Source organism: Aedes aegypti, chromosome 1 (assembly GCF_002204515.2).
Source record: "Aedes aegypti strain LVP_AGWG chromosome 1, AaegL5.0 Primary Assembly, whole genome shotgun sequence".
NCBI lineage: Eukaryota > Metazoa > Arthropoda > Insecta > Diptera > Culicidae > Aedes > Aedes aegypti.
This window is the reverse complement of record NC_035107.1, coordinates 258,538,151-258,562,549: the sequence shown is the minus strand read 5'-3', so window position 1 is coordinate 258,562,549 and position 24,399 is coordinate 258,538,151. Positions and strand designations below refer to the sequence as shown.

General features: G+C 37.4%; 1 protein-coding gene across 5 annotated transcripts in view; it reads right to left on the bottom strand.

Moving 5' to 3' along the window:
• The window catches only part of LOC5567281 (putative uncharacterized protein DDB_G0277255), a 470,679-nt gene that overhangs the window by 15,258 nt on the left and 431,022 nt on the right, over nucleotides 1-24,399 (bottom strand). For 4 of the 5 annotated variants that reach the window (XM_021837646.1, XM_021837645.1, XM_021837643.1 and 1 more), the window contains exon 9: nucleotides 19,035-19,478. The exons of the other annotated variant lie outside the window; for it this stretch is intronic. In XM_021837646.1, the coding sequence (XP_021693338.1) occupies nucleotides 19,035-19,478 (444 nt within the window). The remainder of the gene's footprint in view (nucleotides 1-19,034; nucleotides 19,479-24,399) is intronic. 5 annotated transcript variants of the gene reach the window in all.

The following is a 24,399-nucleotide window of genomic DNA, read 5'->3' as shown; positions in this document are numbered from 1 at the left end:
AATATCGTATGGGTTTCACAGCGTAACAAAACTTGCATTTTTGCCTGTCACTAGGATCAAACAACACACCCAGAAAGGGTCAATACCCCAAGCCGTTATTCCGAATGCCACTACCCCGAATAAACCATTATCCCGAATAGTATGAAATGTAATGGAGTATCCTGTTTTGCGGCTAAAACATGTTGACGATACTGTAATAAAATATTGATAATTATTCATGTATGCACCTTTAATGTAAGCTGGTAATTATTGGTGTGTAATTTTTTTTCGGTAAAATGTTTACCCCATATTTTCACTTTTTCCATATATCTGCTTTTCTTTCTAAATATTCTGTTGGCAATCAATTTCTTTTTTTATGGGACAGTGTCTGTTTCTTAGCTCAGTGAGCACTTTAACTGCTATTGACTGTGAGCTTTCTTTTTCAATTGACCAGTTTTGTATTTGTGCTTCTATCCCCAGGAAGACAAGGAAATGGTCAATCCAATGAGATTCTCAACCGGAGAAATTCGAATCCATTACCATCAAAATGGTCTTTCTGAAAAACTGCCCGCTTGCCGTTTTTTGGGCTCCTTGGGTGTTACCATATTCAACTTTTGTTTTTTTTTTTAAATATTATCCTTTCTCATGAACAAAGTTTGAACCATAGAATCACGTTGTTACAATGATTATTCTCATCATAGCTGCAAGCATTTTATTAGAAACAAGTGGTCCCGGCAAACAAAACATAGAAAGATTAATTCAAATCCGTTGACCCGTCCGTAAGCCATTTCGTGACACACACACACACCATTCAATTTTTATTTGCATAGGGTAGGTGTACCAGTTATGGACATAACGGTCCCCTATATCAAATGAATCTTGATGTTAAAACATTCAAAAATATTCAAAATGTGAAAATTTTCGATCAAACACATATGGTCAAATAGGGAACCACTATAGCCATAACTGGTACACTTTCCCTAGATAGAAGAACAAGATTTGCCTTGTTTTCTTAAAAAGGCTGTTCTTCAATGTTATCATTGGAAAAACTAGTCACTATGACACAGTTAATTCTTTTGAAAGCAGGATATCTTTACAGCTTTCATTTAAGTTCATCCTGCTATAATTTTAATTAGATATTTTTACTCCTTTTATCTTGTTGTGTCTGTATTGGAACTGCTCACCACTATTCTACCATCATCATTTCTTCATTGTATTGGATCAAACACAGCTAATTTTTACCAATATCTTATCTATATTCGGCTGATTATCCCTTAAACCAACGAAAGTTTTTATTTTAATTGCGATCAGATGCCATCTCAAATCTTAGGGGTCGATTTTGTAAATCGAGCAGATTCATGTGACTCATCTGTGGTCACTGTCGATCAAAGTAAGCATGCATATTTCAGATGTCATCTGTTGACTCCTATACTAGAATAGTGACGACTGTCGAAAAACTCGAGTGATAGGGCCGTGTCGAGTGAAATTTTTGGTCGACAGTGACTCCAGTCGAGTCATTTGGGTCGACTCGACTTATAAAATAGACCCCTTACAAATAGCAACTCTGACATCACTGCACTCAACGATTGCGATGATTGTGCACACACGCATCACACTGTGGAGCTTTTCTATTATTTTGGGTGGTTCAAATTGATAAACTCTTGGTATGATTTTATGCTTCATAGAGATGGATTCTGTAATTTGAGAGAATCTAAAAACAAACAACGTATGAATTTCAAGTTTCTATGCTTTGCCCAACTTTCCCGCACTGAAAATTAATACAACAGAAAAAAATAGGATATTTCAGACTATAAACACATGTCTCAGTGTGCAAGTGAAAACCACCGCCATAATAGTTTTGAGTGTTGCAGTTAATAAAACTTTATAAATATTGAAATCCCGGTGGAAATGTGTTCCTTTAAGGAAAGTGAATGAAAGATTTGTTTAGTGGAGTGTAGTGAACGCAATATGGAATCCAAAACACAAATGCTTGTCGCTACATCTAGTTTCACTCTCTCCTACACTTTTACTCTCACACCGAGCAGGTAGGAGAGAGCTCTGCTATTAGTGAGGCTAGCTGCCTGCGAAGAGGGTCAGTTTGTCTCAGTCACCATCTGATACTGACGGAGGATGGATGTGCTCCCCAAAGCACGGTCCTCCGTGAGGCGTCTTCTGGTGGCTGACGGGTTTTTTGTGGAGGGGCTGGGAATCGAATCCATGACCTTCCGCTTATGAAGCGAAAGCGTAACCTCAAGGCTACAGACACCCCTCTATCATAACAATATGTTGATGATGCACCAAAAAGCCTTAAGCTAAACCGTTTAATGCTCATACGAAACCGTACATTCATCTCCCTAACTTCTAATCTGAATACAGTCGACTGTCCACATCGCCATATCGAAGGGACCATCAGGACAGGGGGAAATCGAGACAAAGAACAACTTGTTAATGAATACGAGATTGAAAATCACTCCGTTACCAGATAAATTGAAAACAAACAGACGTCATTCCGTCATTGCAAATTGTTTTGAGTCCACAAAATCTAGTCTAGTAACCATTGATAATGGGCATATCGACATACGGAGAGAAAAACGGGAATGAAAATCACTTCGAGATAGGGAGATATCGAGATAAGAAGGATATCGAGAAATTGAGAGTGAAAATGTATGCAGAATGAAGGGACCGAAATAATCATCGACATAGGGAGAGATATCGAAATCTAGAACATCGAGATGTGGAGAGTCGACTGTACATCTCAAAATGTTAAGCATTCGGGGTAGTCATTCAGGGTAGTGGCGTTCTGAGTAATGTCCCATTCGGGGTGATGGCTTTCGGGGTGCCGACTGCCATCTTCCAGAATGCCACCATTCCGAATGTAGCATAACCCCGAATCCTATTACCCCAGATGCTGTTTCCCCGAATGTCCAATCACCTTGAATGACATTGCCCTGTGATAATGGAATTCGAGGTTATGGGTTGTTCGGGGATATGGAATTCGGGGTGATGGCATTCGGGGTAATGGAGTAGAATCTTGAGATCAATATCTTCACAAAGTTTCGAATAAGGTGACGATAATGTTTCACAAAGTTGCTGATAACTAAAAGGCCTTCTAGAGATGTCGTAAGTGAAACATATTTCTATCGATAATTGTTAACACATTATGTTTTCTCAATTACCTTATACATTTCAGGATGCAGGGATTTATAGTTCATAGTAATACATGGCAACCCTGTTTGAGGTCATTTGAATTATTTATTTTTTTTTAACGAAATAACTAAGTTTATGCAGCCCTCAATTATCATACCATGTTTCATATAAATGAATGAAATTAATCTTACTATCTGCAACATTTCTCAAAAAGAGTTCAAGAATTTTAAAACTCGTATTTGTTAAAATAATCTAGATTAAGTTTAATCATTGAGACTACTTAAGGTCTGTTGATAATAAACAAATAAAGAATTATGGAGGAGTAGGGCGGTTCAAAATTTAAAAATGTTTGAGAATCCAATCTCCCATATGTTCCTTACCATCCTTACCATAAAAATAGTGTTCTGTGAAATTTTCAGCTCTCTAGGGGGTGATTTAAAGGTGGCCCAAAGACAATGTAGGTTTGTATGGAAATTACTATGGAGAAATTTATAGATATGTTCCAAACACGTTAATACTGTAATACTTACAAACTTACTATCTTATAGTAAAAACTCATTCTTCAAGCCATAATAAAGAAATTTGCTGAAGAGATTAATTCAATTCGACAGATATCAGAAGAGATATTCATGAGTTTGTTTGCTATCATATTGATAAATATGGCATTATAGCCCTGCAAACATGTACAAAAATCGCAAATAAAATTTGCTCAGAAGGGATTTGTTTCTTTAACAACATCCTTCATTAAGACTTGAAGAATGAGTTTTCAATATGGGATGATACGTTTCTACTTACATTACAGTACTAGCGTGTTTGGAACATTTCTAAAGTATTTTCCATAGTAATTTCCATACAAACCTACTTAGTCTTTGGGCCACCTTTAAATCACCACCGAAAATGCTGAAAATTTCACAGAACACTATTTTTATGGTAAGGATGGTAAGGAGCATATGGGAGATTGGATTTTCAAACATTTTTAAATTTTGAATCGCCCTAATGGAGGAGTTTTATTATAAGCCCATTAAAATTCTTTTGGGAATATTCATTCAAACAAATTTCCTGGACAATTTTTAGTGAGCATCTAAAAAAATTTCAAATGATTTTTTTTAATATTTTTTCTCGAAACTTTAGGAGAAATAACGAAACTGTGAGAGAAATGTCTAAGAGAATATTTAAAACCTGAGAGAGACTCGTGAAGTGGAAAAATATCAACGTCATATGCAGCCCAGATTCCGTTGTCACGAAACGTCAAATGCAGCCCGTCGTTTTTATGGCTGATAAAGTGAAAAGTATTGTATTCAAAATGAACTGTTATTAAACATCTCAGTCTGTGGAGCAGTTTTTCCAAAGATCCTGATAAATCTAAACACAAGGCTAGTTATTCATAATGTCTGCTACGTTTTCTGGCATGAAATTGTACTCAAAAGCCTATATATGCTTCGGTGTGATGCAAACGCAATATTTTTTTGGTGAGATGTCCATGTGAGGGTTTGAACGGCTTGCGCATGACTGATGTAAATACAGAATGGAATTAGAAAAAAAACTCAGCAATAACAGTCTTCTTTTTCTGTCCGTCTTCGCGAGTCTCGTCTCAGTTTGAAACTCACCACAAGATGATATGGTAAAGCAAATTTGGAAAAAAATTTCATAAAAAATAACTTTGTTTCTACGATGCTTCTTTCTTGAGTTATGATTTTTCAAAGAAAAGGCTCAAAACGGCACATTTGCACATTTTTTACAAAATTGGCCATACTTCAAAAAACGAAAAAAAAGTACATTTCAAAAAGTTCAGCGATTAAAGCTTATGAAATTATCTTCTCAAAAATATTTTTTTGAAAATTTTCCACGAGTTGGAGCATAGTTTTTCCGGCTTTTCTTTACGAATTTTCTCAACGGTGGAAAATGTTGTGGAAAACTTTTTCCAGCAGTTAATATTTTTTTTTTATTCCTGAGAAAATTTGCTTTCATTTTCATAAAAAACTTTGTTTCTATGATGCTTCGTTCTTGAGTTATGATTTTTCAAAGTAAGTAGTGTCAGAGGAAAACAAAAAAAAAAATCAAACTGAGTTTTCCGGGAAAATAAGCGACCCTGATTTCTCAATTTTTTTTTATTCATATATTGATGAGCCCTGCCTGTGGAAAAAGTTTCATGAAAATCTGAGACTCTTCGGACCACTTTGTACGGAAATAAAAAAAAAAACCCAAGTCAATCGGGTCCTTTGTCACCATCGAAGATGATGTATCCATCCATGTCGATAGCCTGAGTGGGACCCACTCTATTTTCGTTGAAAATGGCTATTTTGCTATCTTACGAAGAAATTACGTTACGTGTTGCCAGCGATAAAAACAATTTTGTTTTATTTTTCTAGACGTAATGGGCAACACTTAACACTTGCTTCAATCTTGTTGAAAAGTCGATTTGAGAAATATGTAGCAAACTTGAAAAATTTAGCGTCATTGATATTACTTTAGCAGTGTGGCTAGCTTCTAAATAATTTCGTACACTGCAAAAATTTTAACAAGATGCCCTTTTCATGTGACAGGTCCGTCTATACGTTTGTTTACATTGGTGGAGGACCGGTGAAAACACGAGGCTGTCAAAGAGCTTCGCGATCAGCTGATTTGGAATGTCTTGTGAATAAGCCTATATCCAACATGAACATACAGTATCGGACATATAAAATGCACCAGAGCCGTTTTCCTATACAAAATGGTCAAGTTCAGATAGCTATATCTCCGCCGTTTCTCAACCGATTCTTTTCATTTTTTCTGTGACGAACTACAAATTTCCTCAATTTTTGAAAACTATTAGGAAAGTTGTGTAAAAACTATTGATTCAAAAGTTACAGATAGGTTGAATTTTGACTTAAAAAATGCACCAAGACACAAAGTGATGTAAAAGAAAAACGACACACCGTAGCATCTTGGTGTCTTCAGCGCATTTGTTCATTGAGTGATAAGGACCAAATGCGCTGAAAACACCGAAAGGATACGACGCATAGTTTGTCTGATAGATCACTTTGCATCTTGGTGCATTTTTTTATGTCAAAATTCAACCTTTCTGTAATTTTTAAACCAATAGATTTCACACAACTTTTTCAAAAGTTACCAAAAATTGAATTAATTTGTAGTTCGTCACTGAAAAAATGAGAAGAATCGGTTGAAAAACGGCGAAGATATAGCTCTCTGGAGTTGACCATTGTGTATGGAAAAACGGCTTTGGTGCATTTTATATGTCTGATACTGTAATTGATCACCTCAATAATGGTTTATTTTGCAACTCTTATTTACCGAACTTTTTCCATTAATTTGTTCTTATTATAGTTAATTTCGATATAATTGAAATGTCATGTCGAACAATGTAAGTAATAATTATTACCCTCTTGGTACTTACTGCATTCAAAACTGGCTCATAGTAGACCAGATATACCCCTGCATCTACGCCAGCTAATGCGGGAGGGTATAGGAATAATGTGATTTTATGGCTGCGAAACTTGCTTTTGGTAAGCAGACTGCCTAAGTATCAGGCGTGAAGAAAAGCAGGCTATAATTGATGGAAGAATGGAAGCGTAGGGTAACGTTATCTTGTCCGTCTCTGGTTATAGCGATTGCTATGAACTAATAGTTCCAGTGTGATAGATTAAGAGTGAAACACAGAAGTAAGTGAAACATACTTCTACAAAGTACGAGGAAAGGTACGGGTCTGGGATTTAATCCATGACTTTTTGCTTATGAACCAGAGGTGGTAGCTATTAGACAACCAACCATAAGTTCATCCCATTTATCCACCTGCATTCATACAACACGTATGACATTTATCGTTCGTGGAAGATAACGAGCCATGAACGAAAACAAGACAGACACACACCACCCACTATTTGGCGCCGATCACTGTATGTCAACACTTGTAACATTCGCTGGCGCACTCTCATTTTGATCAAGAAACAGAGGCGAATATTTTTTATTTTTTGTGCTATGTTTACAACTAAAGGGATGTTTGATGATCCAATAGATAATAATTAGGTTGTTGAAGGCTGCATTACTAGAAAATATGAAAGCTTTTAACAATTTTATGCAAAACATAAATCACCCAAATGGCTTAATAGTGTTGCAGTCTGTGAGAGTTGCTGCTCTTGAACGCTCTCGTGCCACGTACCAAATGAGAGAGTGAATGTTTACATTCATAGACTTTCCGAATGCGATGTGCCACAAATTGTTATGGTTCGCAAACTGTTACATTTTTCGAACATGGTTCGATCGGCTTATTCAGATCAAAATGGAAAAAAACTTGTCATTGACTAAAAAGTTTATTTTCTTCCCAGGATCAAAATTTCAAATTGAGGAGGTAAATTTCGAAGAGTTCCCAAACAATGCTTCAACCACAGATAAGCAGACGTAACACTTCGAACAAATCGCAATCAAAATCAAAGTCACAAGGACATGTACGCCCATTGTTAAAATCACTGAACTCGGCCGACGGGCTAACAGATGGCGGTAGTAACACGAATAAAAACGGCTCGAACGCTGCGGGTGGTGAATTGACCACCTACCATATATTTGAACCGATCGTTAAAAAGGTGGTCGATGGACATCGATGAGAGTGTGAAGTCTGTTTTTCAATGCCTTAGCTTTACTTATGTTTTCAAAAACATTACTGAACCATATTTTTTTACGTTGGATTCTGACAAAAGTCAATAAAAGACTTGGAGCCTAAATTCAAACTTTTTCTAGCCTCGGATATTCTTGATCCTACAATTTCCTCACCGGAATTGTACTTTAAATGGTTTAGAACTTAATTAGGTCGAAATTATGCCAAATTTCGCACAATTTACAATTTGAAAGATAGAAACCTCATAGAACATTCATCATTTATAACGTGCACAATATTCCAACAAGGAGAAGATATCCATTGATAATCAGTGGCTGATGAGCAACAGCAGATTCCTCAACACTCCACAAAACATACTGAATCTGCTCACTGGGATGGAAAAGCTTCTTTCCTGTGAAAGAATTTGTCTTGCTTTACTGCTAATTATCACGGTATGATTGTTAGACAGGATGAAATATCGTTCATACGTTTTGCGAGCACCATCGTAGCTACGATGGTAAATTAATATCTTCCTTAAGCCACTTCTCTCATTGAGGAGGAATGGTATAGCTCTGGAATGGTCTTTTCGGAATTTACTTTTACCTATGTACCCTTTTCGGGTTATTTTACGATTCTGTTTGGGTGACAGGTGTGAAATACGATTTCCTTGATCACATCCGGATGAACATTTTTAGCTAAACGACTTGTACATCGTAAATGAACAATCTTATGAAGCACCATTTGGCTTTTTTATCGATTTTTCAAGGCCTGCACAGCTAAGAGCTTTGCAACTGATTTTAACCGAATACAAGTTGCTTTAAGCTATGTTTGTTTTACTGAATCTAGAATTACCTATAGTTCGCTCGACAAGTCTCACAAACTTTTTCAAAAAAATGTCAAATATGTTTCACGACATCCAGAACACGTTACATCTACAAGCTGCACGTTATCAAATCTCGATTACCTTTTCAAATAGACGTAAGTAACTTTCATAATTGGATAAACATCGAATAATAATTAAACATTGAATCGGTATTCTAAATTCGTTCATTATTAGGAGATAAGCCTGTTTGAATACATTTTCCGAGAAATGGAAATCATTTCTCAAAACGACGTAAAACCTAACCCGGTCTGATTCTGGTGGGGGAGAACTAAAACAGCACAGAAGCGGATCGTTTTACGTGTCATTTTCCACCGTTTCCGGCCAGAGTTGGTTATGTCGTGCTTTCGGTTTCCGGATGAAATACAGCCATTCATTTAGGAACCATGACTGATCCGAACGAATGCCGTACTAGCGATGGTGAAACACTTTCCGGTTGTCACATTTTACGTTTGCGGTTTTGTACTGTATCTTAGTAGTCAGCTGTAAGGTTTCTTCGGTGAGAAAGATTTTTTGTGTGCTTTACATGGTTGGTTTATGTTGCATTGTTTGGCTAGGGACTACGAATAAATAATGCAAGCGGAAATATATTGCTGTACCATAATTTGCATGTGTTAAGCTATTGTGTTGACCAATTGTTTAGGTAAGGTATCGGGCACACAGTTGTCTGTAGAAGAAAAAGTCTACACCAGGGTGGCGAAAAATACAATGTTTAAAAAATATGCTACTCAACACCAGAAACCAGTTATCACTGATTGACTTATCATTGATGGTAAAATTGGGAAAGTTAAATTTACAACAAAAACAAATTTGAAAATTAAATATGAATTTTGACATTGAACTTCGAAATTGTATTTTAGTACCAATCTCTATTAATCCACCTCAAAAAGTGGGTATCATCACAATTTTATAAAAAAAAAAGTGATTGGTTATCACTCCTTGATTCTGGAATTATCCTTGGTCACTTTATTGGGAGTAAAGTGGTTCAAAAAATTTTTGAAATCCATATTTTGATGCAAAAAAAGTTGAGAATTCCATGAAACACTTACATTTAGTATGCTCTCAAACCTTTAACCACCACCTCAATTAACAACCCAAGTTTCCTCGAACGAATAGGCTATCAGGGCACCAACATTGTGCAGCTCCATCCCAGCCATAATGGCTTCGGCTCATTTACTATCTTCGTTTTAAGGCGATCACCCCCTGTGACGCCTTTAAGTGTAATTTAATAGGACGACGAAAGCAGCCAGAGCATCTGCGTCTTGCATCCTGATCGAAGACGAACAGAGTAGGTACCTACCGACATAAAGTTACCGGCTGCCTCCTTCAACACTTTTGCAGTTCCCACAAGAAGCTGAAACAGCACACGCAATCAGCCTTGGACCCTGAAAGGCCATCGTGATGGTAAGTGGGGGATAAATAAGGAGCTAGCAGTTGGGACCAAGAGTGCAAAATGCAAAGTGGGCGATGGAAGGGGGTTGGGGAAACTTGGGATGAGAAAAACCGATTAAAAGGTCTCACTGGTAATAAGATTGTCAGTGATAAATATTAATGACCTGGCAGATGGGAGGGATTTGAAGGCAGCTTAATTAACAATCATTTAGAGATGAGAAACACTCTGTGTTAAAAATAAAAAGATGTCAATAAAATAATAGGGTCCTAAAATATTTAATGAAATCTTTTTTTTATTTCATAACACGAAAAAGCATGTTACTGCAATTACTTCAGCAATTTTTCCCGCTAAAATTACCGCTACATCACAATTAAAGTATTATTTAAAAATTAAGTCCATGAATGAACCTTGACACTTGAGATCATGTTTGACGTTTGCTGAGTCGGAACAAATACCACAGGGTTTTTAGTTTTAACACTGGGGTTGTTCCTATCTGACATTTCGGTAGGGACACGGAAAACAAAATACACCCAAAATTTGAGTTTAAGCCAAGGGGTGTGACAAAATCTATAAAAAAAATGTTTTTGAAAAACATTAAAAAATTGAGTAAACATGTGTTCTTGGCCTAAACTTAAGCATTTTACACTAAAATTGGGACAGGGCTTTAGGACCCTATTGAGCATATGCAATAGTTTGAACATATTAAGCAAATAAAAAAGTCAAAACAGCACTTGAAAATATAATTCAGAGCTTTCTTCCTGCTATTACAACAGCTAGTCCATATTAGTACAGCATACAACATGAGCGGCCTGAAACTTTGTTTGAAGATCAAAAGCTTGTTCTTGATATAAGGTTTCGAATTTCTGTTAATAAGAAGTTACAGACATTTTACATACATACCTGTTACATTTGACTTGAATGCCCTCAATGTGATTTTTGAAAGTTAAATTCTAATCTAGCAAGAGCCCGAGATACTTAACTTCATCTGGCCAATTTATTGGAACCCCTCTCATCGTGACAACATGTCTACTTGAAGGTTTCAAATAAAGAGCTTTTGGCTTATGTGGATATATTATAAGTTGAGTTTTTGGAAGCTTTAGAAGAAATCTCACATTTTTGCAAGTATGAAAAAAAAAATATCCAAACTGCAATCTACTACAGATTACACGCAGGATTCGTCCTTTGGCGGAGAGGCCTGTGTCATTGGCAAACAAAGATTTTTAACATCCCTGAGGTAACTCAGGTAATTCAGATTTAAAAATATTGTATCATTTTGACCAGCTCTTACAGGAAGTCTTGCAGACTTGAAGCTCTGATAATTAACCTGAAGCATACGATTTGAAAGATAACTTTGGATTTTTCTAACAAAGTATGTTGAGAAACTTAAGTTTTTTTTATTTACAACCAAGCCTTAATGCCAAGCACATTCCACCTGGCTCGTAAATTGAAAGTTAAGCTGATACTATTGAGAATCGCTCAAATAAACGAGTGATGATTATCATTTTGCTAGGCCATGATAATATTTTCCCGGATTTTACGCGTGGAACGCCGAGTGGAAGGTAATTTTCCACCCAATGAAAAATAGGACGAACCGAACCATGGAGATGCACCGCCGGTCTTTGTTTTCCGTGAAAGCGTACCTCACAAGACAGTCAAGGAGGCAGGAAGTGCACTGAAAATGTCACTGCAAGGTGACGTGGTGATTCACTTAGCTGCGGGAAGGTGAGATGCACTGAAATTAGGTTAGAATTTGCAAGTGAACGGGGTTTGGTGATGCTGTAAAATCCTTTTTCCCAGAATCAAGAGCAGAAATGAGTGGCAGCGAAAACTCGAAACTATGATTATTTAATCTGACAGTAACTGACACGGATGGCGGTGTTCTGCTCCAGTTTAGAGGGTACCACTATATTTAACTATATTTCACTTGCCAGTGAAGGGAACTACTTTATTATATGCATCTGCAACATCCATCTAAAATGGGATTATTTGAACAAATTGAAAGTGACTTTGTTGTTACGTCAACTAGAAACATGGGTTAACAAAATAATTCGACTCATGTTGCTGTACATTTGACTAGGATCAGGCGATAGATTCGAAAAGTGGGTGCTCTGAAATGCACCTTCTTTTAAATATTGAGGAAATCTTGAATTGTGTTCAGAATTTAAAAAGATTCCTGTTCAAGATTTAGAACAAATCCTGTTCAGGAATTTGAACGAATCTTGTTCAGGATTCTGGTAGAATCCTTTTTAAGATTCTGAACGAATTCTGTTCAGGACATTAGTGATTTTGAGTGGTGTTTTTTGAAGTTGTTTTTGGATTTCGGCTTGCAGTCACAATCAAAAGGGTTGATAATTTCAGTTCATCGCCGACGTTTCAATCCTATGGTTTGGATCCTTTTCAGGGCTCGTAGTTAACCAACTTGTTAAATGCCGTAACCTTTACACGGAAGTAAATCGGGTTTGTGGTTTCCTAATTAACAAATGTGGTACGGGTACCCGAGGAGGAAAAAATATCTCGCAATCACTTATACATACCATATTTTGGTATCATACCATAATTAGACGGCCTTACAGTTGAGGTCAAAATTCGAGTATCTGTCAAAGGATACAAACTCTAATGGAATTAACTGGTATAGTACAAAATTCGGTTTTTATCAACTTACACTACCCGTCATAAATACGGACTCACTAAAATAAGTATTGCAACACTCAGCTGAATAATGAATCACCCCCAAAAAGTTTAGAATCACCTCAAAACAGGTTAATTCACATTGCTATATCTCGAGATCCTTACGACTTGCAAAGAAGCGATCTTCAGCAAAGTTGTTCAGGGGATCAAGGACATCCGGAAAGCAAACAGTTTAGTTCGCGATTTTGCCGCTGGGTAGCGCTAGTGAGCATGTAAAATTGAGCATTTTAAACTAGTTCTAGCTTGTGATCCATTAGAGATAGAAAGTTCGAGTCTTCGGCGAAGTTGTTCAGAAGGCCAAGTATATCCGGAAGACAAACAGTTAGGTTGTAGATTTCGACGCTAGGTGGCGCTAGTGAGCATGCAAAATTGAGCATTTCAAACTAGTTCTAGCTTGTGATGCACAAGAGATAGAAAGTTCGAGTCTTCGGCAAGTAAAGAACAGAAATAAAGTAAAGGACATCCAAATATCAAATTTTTTGGTTCCTAATTTTGCTACTAGGTTGCACTAGTACACACATTTAATTAAATATATGAAACAAATTCTATCTTTTGAGCCAGGTGAGATAGAAAGTTTGAGTCTTCAGCAAAGTTGTTCGGAAACCCAGACAACCTGGAATCACATGAAAGTTTACATTACAACTCGTTTATTCATACTAATTACATCAAACCCGCAAAACACCGTGGATAAACTCGTCAGATTGTTGAGTTTCCTCGCATAAAACACTTCTTTTCTTAGTTCATTCGTACATTTTGTTTCGTCCCGTACACTCGTACAAAGCAAGTCGAATCAATCCGTAGCAGCTGTCAAATCAACATTTGTTATCATAAGTTAAGTCGCATAAGATCACAGGTTTGTTCGGTAGAATATTTCTATACTCGCATTGTATGTTATTATTCAGCACATAATATATGCACTTTTGTACATAGAAGGCCTTTTCGCGATATCTTATAAGTGAAATTATGCACATACAAAGCCTCCAGGTGATTTCGTTATACGTACATTTTGATTGTCTGGGAAGTCAAGGGCATGCAGGAAACAGTTTACTCTGGAGGGATGACTGTACCTAAACATTATGAATTTGATAAGATAGAATTTCCAGAATGCTGTTTAGAAATCCTTTGGCATTTGGAAGTTGAAGTGATTAGCGACGAAGACTCGAACTGTCTATCTCTTGTGGATCACAAGCTAGAACTAGTTTGAAATGCTCAATTTTGCATGCTCACTAGCGCCACCTAGCGGCGAAATCTACTACCAAACTGTTCGTCTTCCGGATGTCCTTGACCTTCTGAACAACTATGCCGAAAATTCAAACTTTCTATCTCTTGCGGATCAAAAGCTAGAACTAGTTTGAAATGCTCAATTTTAGATTTTACGCCGCCTAACGGCAAAACCGCGAACTAAACTATTTGCTTTCCGGATGTCCTTGAACCCCTGAGCAACTTTGCTGACGACTCGAACTTTCTATCTCTTGTGGATCATAAGCTAGTACTAGTTTGGAATGCTCACTAGCGCCACCTAGCGACAAAATCACGACTAAACTGTTTGCTTTCCGGATGTCCTTGCACCCCTGAGAAACTTTGCCGAAGACCCGAACTTTCTATCTCTTATGGATCACACGCTAGAACTAGTTCAAAATGCTCAATTTTACATGCTCACTAGCGCTACCTAGCGGCAAAATCGTGAACCAAACTTTTCGCTTTCCGGATGTCCTTGATCCCCTGAGCAACTTTGCCGAAGACCCGAACTTTCTATCTTTTATGGATCACAAGCTAGAACTAGTTTAAAATGCTCAATTTTACATGCTCACTAGCGCCACCTAGCGGCGAAACCGCGAGCTAAACTGTTCCCTTTTCGGATGTCCTTGATCCCCTGAACAACTTTGCTGAAGATCGCTTCTTTGCAAGTTGTAAGGATCTCGAGAAAAAGCAATGTGAAATTACCTGTTTTGAGGTGATGCTAAACTTTTCAGGGTGATTCAATATTCAGCTGAGTGTTGCAATACTTATTTTAGTGAGTCCGTATTTATGACGGGTAGTGTATGTTTGAAACAATTAAAATACTTCATTTTGGTATTCGATAGCTATTGAAGACTGCTAGAGGTTTTGAACTAATATTGTAAAATTTAACTTTTATATAAAAATCCATCATGTATTATTTAGGTATTACAATACCTGATCTAATTATCAGCTTGATATTTGTAAAATATGCAGAAGGTATTATTTGAGGTAATTTTCCTCTTATACAGAGTTAATTCATACCTCATTCAGGTTGTAAGTATTAGAAATTATCTGGTATGGAATACCTTAGTTTGGTATTCAGTAGTTATTTTCTTCTGTTCGGGTACCCTCACTGGTTATAATGGGTAATATCCAGGTCTGTACACACGTCTCACGCACGGATGTTTCGCAGCCGGAGAAGGGAATTTTACTATTATTACAGCTGCGCAAACTCGTAGCTCATTCTTCTCCTCCATACGCCGTTCTCACATACTCCGCCAAAGATCTTCCTAAGCATTCGACGTTCAAAACCTCCTAGCGCTTGCAGGTCCTCTTCCAGCATTGTCCACGTATCATGCCCGTAGAGGATTACCGGTCTTATAGCGTCTTGTACATGGTACACTTAGTACGGAGGTGAAGTTTACCAGACCGCAAGGTCTTGTGGAGTCCGTAGTAAGCACGACTTCCGGTAATGATACGTCTTCGAATTTCACTGCTGCAGTTGTTATCCGACGTTACTAATGATTCTAGGTAGACAAACACGTCCACCATCTCAAGCCCATCTCCGTTGATCATCACGCGTCCGCAAATGCGAGCTCTATCGCGCTCGGTTTCTCCAGCCAGCAGATTTTTTGTCTTCGACGTATTTACCTTCAATCCAACCCGTTCTGCTTCACGTTTCAGCCTGGTATAGCAGGTAGGTATTCGCAACCACCTGAAACGTGCTACCGACAAAGTCCACGTCAGCGCCAGCGAAACAAATGAATTGGCTGGATTCATTGAAGATCCTGCCCCACATGTTGAAGCCCGCTCGTTTCATAACACCTTCTAGCGCAATATTGAACTGGAGGCAGGAAAGACCATGATTCATCATTAGATCGTTAACCAGTACGGCCAACTTGTAACGATCGTCACGGTTTTTGGATCCAGCGTCGCAATCGTCACATCGAATAACGTAACCGTCGAATAGTCACCGGATATCAGGCATAACAAGCTACCGTCGTCAATTAGAGGGATAATCGGCGCCACACGGGCGTCCACCGGAGGCTTAAGGCAGGTCATTTTAGTTTAAAAAAATCCATGTAAAAAGCACCCTCTCATTTTATGTAGAGACCACCAGCGTAACACAGGACACGGATAGCCACAGAACCAAATCATCCGTTCATCATCACCAAGTCGAAGTCGAAGTCGTCAAAGTATCCAAGTTCAAAATCATTGAAAAATCATCGTCTTATTGTCACAGAGAATCTGGAGTCGTCATCGACCCAAATCGTTCAACGGAACCAAACTGTCGTCATCGAAGTTGAAATTAATTATCGTCGCAGTTTCATCATGTCATTATCAAGGATCCAGAGTGGTCAACAAATATCGTCAATACAGTCCAATCCAAGTCAAGTAATCACGGTTCAAAAATCAGTCGTCAATGTTGAAGTCAAGATCAGAATCGTTACTACCAGAAACATCAAAACTGAAATCAGCTGGTTGCAAGAATTTCAGTGCAATATACATTTTACCACCTGCAAGCAATTTCATCCACAATCCGTATCGGTATCCAGCAAAGGTAATTATGGGCAAATCCAAGAATTTTGTGTGTTGAAATTTAAAATAATGAAAACTGCTTTTGCACAGCAATTTGAGACAAAAAAAATCGGAAAAATCTCAAAGGGAAATCACAAAAAGTTCAGTGACCAAAAATCAATAAAAACTTATAATTCCTAATAATTGTGTTTTTTGAGACAGTATTACATCTCTGACGCCAAAATACGCAAAGCCCACCTAGGAATCCTACAGTAAAAAAAAAAATAAATAACTACGCCAATGACAGCAAGACGATAATTTCATAGAAGTTTTGCATCAAAAACTAGAAATCAAAGATAGCTTGAAATAAGATTCAGTCCTTCTACATAATAGTGTCAATCTGAGAAAGAGGAGACAGCACTCTCAGCAACACACATGTTATAATTGTGTACTATCAACTGATATATGACCAAAACTAGTCATATATGAGTTGATAATACTCAATTATAACAAGTGTGTTGCTCGGGACACTGACAGTTGGCATGTTTCTTGCCTTCTTTGACTTTGACAGATCTATGAACTAATTATGGTCAAAATCATATTCACCTCTTGTTGTTCATTATGAATATTGCGCATTTCTTTCATCACTGCACTATCGCAGAAGTTTTTACAAGTCTGGAAACGCTAAGAAAAGTGCGCATTCGCATCAAATTGGGTAGGTGTTTTCGAGGGACTTATTCGTAGCAAATCGAAGAATAAGTGCTCCAAAGACATCAACACCCAACTAACATTTTTGCTGAACTAGAGCTGAACAAATCACTCTTAAGCTTATTTCAGTTTAATAAACTATTGTTCAGCTACTAATGTTACTTGGGCATGATTCGATGCAATCCCGCACTTTTATTCACACTTTCGCACTTATGAGACCGCACTTCGTAGTCCAGTGGTGAAAGAAATACCTAATATATAAATATCAATAGCAGTTTGCCAACACATAACTATATCTAGGTCTTCAACTTTTTGAAATATGAAATCATCGAAAAACACCTACACATTTCAATAACGTTTACTTGAACGGTATGGCAGTGACAGTTGGTGACAGGTTCACTTGACTTTTGGAAGTTCGCAATCTAAGCCAAGGGTGGAGGGCGGCTGTCAACTGGGAGTAAAATTGAAAAGCCGCCAACCTAAGTCCAGAACCAGTTTTAAGGCTTAACGCGGAAAAGTAAAAATCATTCTTCGCAAAATTACAGGTAATCAATGCGCTTGAAAGAAATTGTTTGCAAGCAGTTATTTGCTACGTGCTACTGCAGTGCGCTGTTGGCAATTTAATCAGAAAATTCTGCAAAATTCCCAAAAAAGATGTTTGCGAGAAAATTGATTACGCCATAACCATTGTTTGGTCGTTATTTTGTATGGTTGTTTACATTTTATAACCAGCGACACGTCGGGGTAGCAATAAAGAGCCGCCAGTTCCACCCTTGATCTAAGCCAGCTGTCTCTCAGGTGCGAACAGACTCAATATGCTTATCAAGTGGGAGCCTGATTGCCGGAGCCAATCATTTGTGATTGTGGTTATGTTGCTTGCGGAGCAACTATTAAAAAGTATTATCTATCTATCTATCTATCTATATAAATAAAAATGGAATGGTGTTTGTATGTCACGAAATGGCTTACGAACGGGTCAGCGGATTTGGATAATTCTTTCTCCATTTTGTTCGTCAAGGGTTCCGACATGTTTGTGTGTATAAAAGTTTCAGGATATTCACCGGGAAAGTCGGAATAACGAGAGTGAACGGAACTGTCATTTTGTATGGGACGATTCGTACTGGTTTTCAACAGCCTACTTGATGGCAAGACGAAGTTTGCCGGGACCACTAGTATAATTATAAAAGTTTTATCTAATTAATTTTTTACTTCGTGACAAATTGTTTAGTACTTTGAATAATATTTATAACATACGTGTCGGTTGAGAATTTTTGTCTCTGTACCAGAAGCCAAAACAAGCTTCTAAATCAAAGGCTTTATCAGCAAAATCTACGTATATTATCAAATGAAGTAAGCGACTAATAATATAAAATCGTTCGAAATGCAGGCGCCATCGATGATTCAAAAATTGATTCATCAGAATCATTACAAAAATAAAGGCTGTTAATTTTATCCGTGTGTGGGTTGGTCAGAGTCATCATTATCACTTGAACCACATAAAGTGGAAAACATTACCAACATCGGTAAACGGTCCTACATTATCGAAAATGAACAAAGAACTAAATTCATGCAAAATATACTAGAGATCACTGAAGCCATAAATAAATGCATATTTGTGAGTGAAACAAATAACAACTGAAGCAAGTAAACCTATTTCTAGTAGAATCATTTCGATCCAAAAGCTCATAGTTTCATAATCGCTTGGCATATCAATATTCTAATATAGCCATCTAATTCGTCAGCATCCGTCTAATTTGCGTTCTGTTTTGCCACCAACTTGCTAAGCAAAGCACACGAAGCATAAAAAACGAACTTAGCCACCCTGCGAGCAAGAAAACTTCTCTCTACCTCCAGCATTAGTAAGCATTCAAAGCGTGTCAAGCATTAGATAGAAGGATTCAAAAGAAACTAACCTTCCCCACAACCAACACTGCTACAACGACTACCGAAGCGGCCACCGATTCCCGTCGGCACCGTGAGCCTAGCCATCGAGGAGCCACCATCGGAGCTCTGTCTGCCCTTCGCAACAGCGTCGCAAGGTTCGTTTCGGCGCCTCCTCGGGTGGAGACCTCCCCTCCTTAGGAAGCCGTGGCGCTTGAAATGGTTCCACAGGCATTTGATCTTACGGAACTTGTTGTGGCGACAGCTGGCCGCGCCGGACCCATCGTCGTGATGCGCGCCCTGGGATCCTCCGCAATCACAACGACGTGGACCACTTCCGGAACCACGGCCACCCTGGCCCATGGCGTCATCGTGCTCGTCAAAGTCCGTGTCCGTGTCGGTGCCGTGAACCACATTCTCGTTGTTGATCACGATGCAGATGGCGCCGCGGCGGTTGTGCTGCTTTAGGCTCGAAGCTTGCCGGCGAAGGTACGGAAAATATACGGAGAGGGTGGATTAGGCTCAACTAAGGGTGGATGGTGGCTTAGGGTGGGGCGGTTTTGCAAAACTCTATCGTAGTTAAATTATCAAAGTGAAAAATAATCATCGGTATTTAAATAACATCTTGTAAAAAAAAGATTGTTTCTATAAAATCATTCCGTCTGATCAAAATAAAAAAAAAAAGTTTGACTTCAAATTCAAATCGAGGTAACTTCACGAAATTTCAATCGATACCTATTTGATTTTTCTGATGTTTTGGAAAGAAAATTTAATTCGGTTTCATTCAAATATATAAGGAGATTCGTCGGGGTGGTTCATCGTGGGAAGCGATTATTGTGAAAAACAGGTCAAAAAATGTAAAGTATCCAATTTGGAAGCTTATGTCTCAAAGACCGTTTGACATAAAATTATACTTTCTTCGGTTAAGATTTGCATCAGGGAAAGTGCTACCTTGGTTATCCATTGGTTAATTAGGAATTGACATGACGAAGCTAGCTCGGAAATCATTTCTCTTTATTACCCTTAACGACTTTGACGTTCTATAACTAGATTTTTGGAATATTCTATTTTCTGACTAAAAGGAAAAAAAATTTGGGTGCTTAAAGATTTTAGAACGAAAAAAAACACTGAAAAACAGATAAAAATTAAGTTGAATTCATAAGAACTGCGAATAATGCATCAACACCCTTTTCATCACCTTCACCAAAAATTCTCATTTATTTCAAAGGATGTTATTATGGGACCGACAATTATTATCCACTTCATAATTTTCGCTACGCAAGGTTTTTGGAAACAAAACCCACCCTAGTGGTGGCAGTGCTTTTTCCTATTCGTCACTTTTCTTTCTTTCAGGTGTGTTGAGATGTGTTTTGGCGAACTAAACGAACAATGAACGAAAACGGAAATGGAAAGGACTGTTTTGTTCATCGGCGGCAAAGCATTGGAAGCATGAAGAGGCGTTCGGTAGGAAGTTGAAAATGGACGGAATGCTAGAAATGGGTCACTGATGAAGTGTGGTGGTCGATTGAAAGGTGAAAGGTTTTTTTGTTTTTTTGTTTCACGAATCAAGTCTTGACAGTGCGATGAGCTGTTTTTGACACGTCGTATCTCTTTCTCTCTCAATAACCCTTAAGTATTAAACGTACTTGATATGCTTTCAAATGACAATACGTGATCGAGTGCTTGACCAATTATTGCTAAATATTCATTATCATGTGGCTTGAGTATTTTGAATTATTCATGTTTTTTTGGGAAGAGAGACAAAAGACGAGACAATTGAAGAATACCAATGTTTAGTGAAGACGTCATTCAGGATTACTTAAAAATAAAAGGAGAGAATTTAACTGAGACAATGTATAGCGAAAAAGTATCACTCATCATAGAGAATTGTCAGACAGGGAAACGTCAGATTGTATGTAGTGAATGAACCAATTTACGACCCAGTAAGAAGCTGCTTCACACAAAATCTATATTGTTGTACACTCCTTTAAAATGTAGCATGGAACCAATTTTGTCAAATTTTGTGCAGTAGAACATCACATTATCGTAACAATGATTTGAAATTAAATAACACCTACCGACATATATAAGTTCTTTAGAAGAATATGAAAATCATGTATTGAAACAGAAATCGAAGTATTAGAGAAACCAAAAACAAAACATCATATAAATATCAGAACTATATATTATTAATAAAAATAATGAGAATTTTATAAGAAACATAATACATTAAAACTTGTTTTGAATACTTGTTTTTAATTAAATATGAATCGTAGTTTACGGCTAACCAGCCGAGTGGAACTACCGAAAAGCTAAACATTACATATACTTTGCAGTTGAATTAACTTTTCGATTGTTGTTAAACTTCCGTATAAAAGAGATTTTAAGATGTTGAATTTGAATTGCAATTGACTGCCATTTGATTGTAGTTTGATGACATATTTCAGCTAAAGTTTTCAACCAAATTGCCATACAAAACCGAGTGTTTGTAATATGAGTCAAAATTTGAGACAAACGTTGTAATTTGAGACAAAACGGTAATCATTCAAATGTTTTTGCATGTGAAAACTTTGTACCAAAGTTTTAGATACATTCAGTTTCTTCGCCACATCTCGAAGTGAACTGTTCGGATTCCTCTTAAAAGCTTGAACTACACGTTTGTGATCCTTAACACTACACGGAGATCCATTTTTGCCGCCTTTCTCGTTCCGATCGATGGTCAAATGCTCGTGGTACCGAATTCAAACACGACACACCGTAAAATGTACCATTCTCAGCTTTCTGCTGATTGCACGATGAGATAGATCTGAGGTTTTCGAGGTACTGTTCCTCCGACTCCATCTTCACAATGATTGCACATCTGCTAGTGAAACTTACACAACGTAAACAAATACGTTTTGAACAAATTACACCCAATATTTCAATAGAAAATACCCAACGGGTTACAAGTTACAACTATTCAAAAGTGGTGCAATTTGATTCCACACACCCTTTAAAATACTACGTTTACTCACGGCATACAAATTAACAAAACAGGCTCTTTACTAGTGTAAATATCAAATTTGATTATAAACATGTGGAGTCATTCCTTTCGTAGCATATACCACTCGGACCACTAGATCATTTTTTCATGAATTTGTTCGACGTAGATAAGGAAGACGTCGGTAGGTAGCTGTCAGTTTACGGAATATATCACCTTCTTAATATTGTAAACCGTGCGTTTACTTATATGTAGTGATGCATTTGAACGCGTTCAGTTCGCGTTCCTGTTCAATTTGTTGAACGCAGTGATTAAGTAGGCTTGAATAATGTACAGTTCGAAAATATGAACCCATGCGAGCCGAACATTGAACCCAATAAATGTTGAGTAATTTACGACAAAAATGGTGGCAGGTCATTTGGCATAAAAACGTTTGGCATAAAGCCGTTTGGCTTAAAGTCGGTTCGCATAATGGTCACCTGGCATAAAGTCGTTTGGCATAATGGTCGTTTGGCATAATAGTCGTTAGGCATATTGAGTCTGAAACCAAGAATTCCTTAAGATGACATTCGTTTTTACGTTTCTATTGAGTCTTTTTGATAACATCAGGCTTGTTATGCGGTCAACTGATACAAAATGTCACTTTATATAACAATCATATTCTCTTGAATAAACTAAAGCATATAAGAAAAGTTATTGCCAACAGTATTTTATTATTTATCCAGAAATTACCCTTCTTTAAAATATTAATTCGTCTTTTGAGTTCCGCAATTGGAATACATTTTTGAACAGAAGGTTCTGATATATTTAGTAAAAACTTACCCTTCTTTCAAACATGCTATGTTATTATATTTTTTTTTCTAAATATATTGTAACCATAATTATAGGCAGTGCCGGATTTTGGCTTTGGGGGGCCCGGGTCAGATCTCATAAAGGGAGCCCCTTTATACAAAATTCAGCACGTTGTAGGATTACACAATCCAATTTGAATTTGAGTTTTAAACGAGATGATCGGTCCAAACACATGAGGGGCCCAACATCAAAGTAGTGAAAGTGACATTGTTGTTTGTGAGGTATATAAATTGAAAAAATCGACTGTTTTTAAGCTTTCCAAAATGTTTTAGGGTGATTTTTGCGACCAAAGAGAAAAATATAATCATTCGTAGGACATTGGCTCGTTTTTTAGCTTTCTCCAAAGCTCCTTTTGATTATATTTAGTACAAGCTTCCAATTTTCTTAAGTTACCGTATTAGCAAAGCATAGCATAGCATAGACTGACTGTACATGCACTTCGATTCAAATGAATAAGGGATGGGATTTTCCGCATATTCTCGAAGTGCAATTTTAGCAGCTCTCATATTATTGATCAATAACGGCGCCGGCCAAGTCCTTACAGTCAGTTGGGAAGGGTAAGGAACGTTATTGTGTAATGATCGTTGCTTCTAAAGACCGAGAATACCTCTGCATCTCCACAATCATCACGGGACAGGTTGGTTAGTGAGGGAGGGAAAAGATCTGGGAGTCACCTTTGGTCGGTGATGCGATCCATGGATTAGGAGGGAAAATACGAAACTTAAAACTAGTGTTGCATTTTTGTATCGCAGTAAAAATATATTGAGAAAATTAAAAAAAAAATCGACATTCATAATATCGAACTATTCAAAGGTTATTTTTTAGTAATGACGAAGACAAAAATGATTGCGTATTTTAAAAGTGTATGTAACAAAACTAAGGGTATTGTCGACACATGTAATGACGAACCATTCAAAGTATGTTTAAAATAAAATAAAATTTAAAAAAAAGTTACGTTGCAACAAAAAAAAAAATGTCTTACGTCGACATTCATAATGTCGAACTATTCGAAGGTCATTTTGATCAATGACGAAAACATAATGGTATATTAAGTTTGAATGAAACGTGAAAAAGTCGACACTTGTACTGACGAACCATTCCTAGCTTGTTTGAAAATAAAATAAAAGCTACTTATAGCAACGATAAAAATGCATTATCATAAGCATGAAACGATCTCACCAGTACTTCATCCTCGGCTGAACACGAAGCTTTTCGCACTTGATCAACATGAGCCGAACACGATTGGTCTTGACTCCGTTGCGCGTCCCACCGGAACATGGAACCAAATCAAAAGACCACGCACTCTGCTCTGGCCTTTGCAAAGCACTGGGCAAACGAACGAAGCCACCGAAAAAAAACTCCGAGCGCGCGAAAATGAATCGGACTGCTTAGGTCTTCGCAAGGCACTCCAATTTTCTTAAGTTACCGTGTTATCTAAATAATAAAGTATTTACAATACTAGCAAAAATAAAGTACACGAGGCTGATTGACCTGAAATTTGAACTACATGTTGAAAATAACTTCAATTAGATTTGTAAATAAATCACCAAATTCTGTACAAAAGT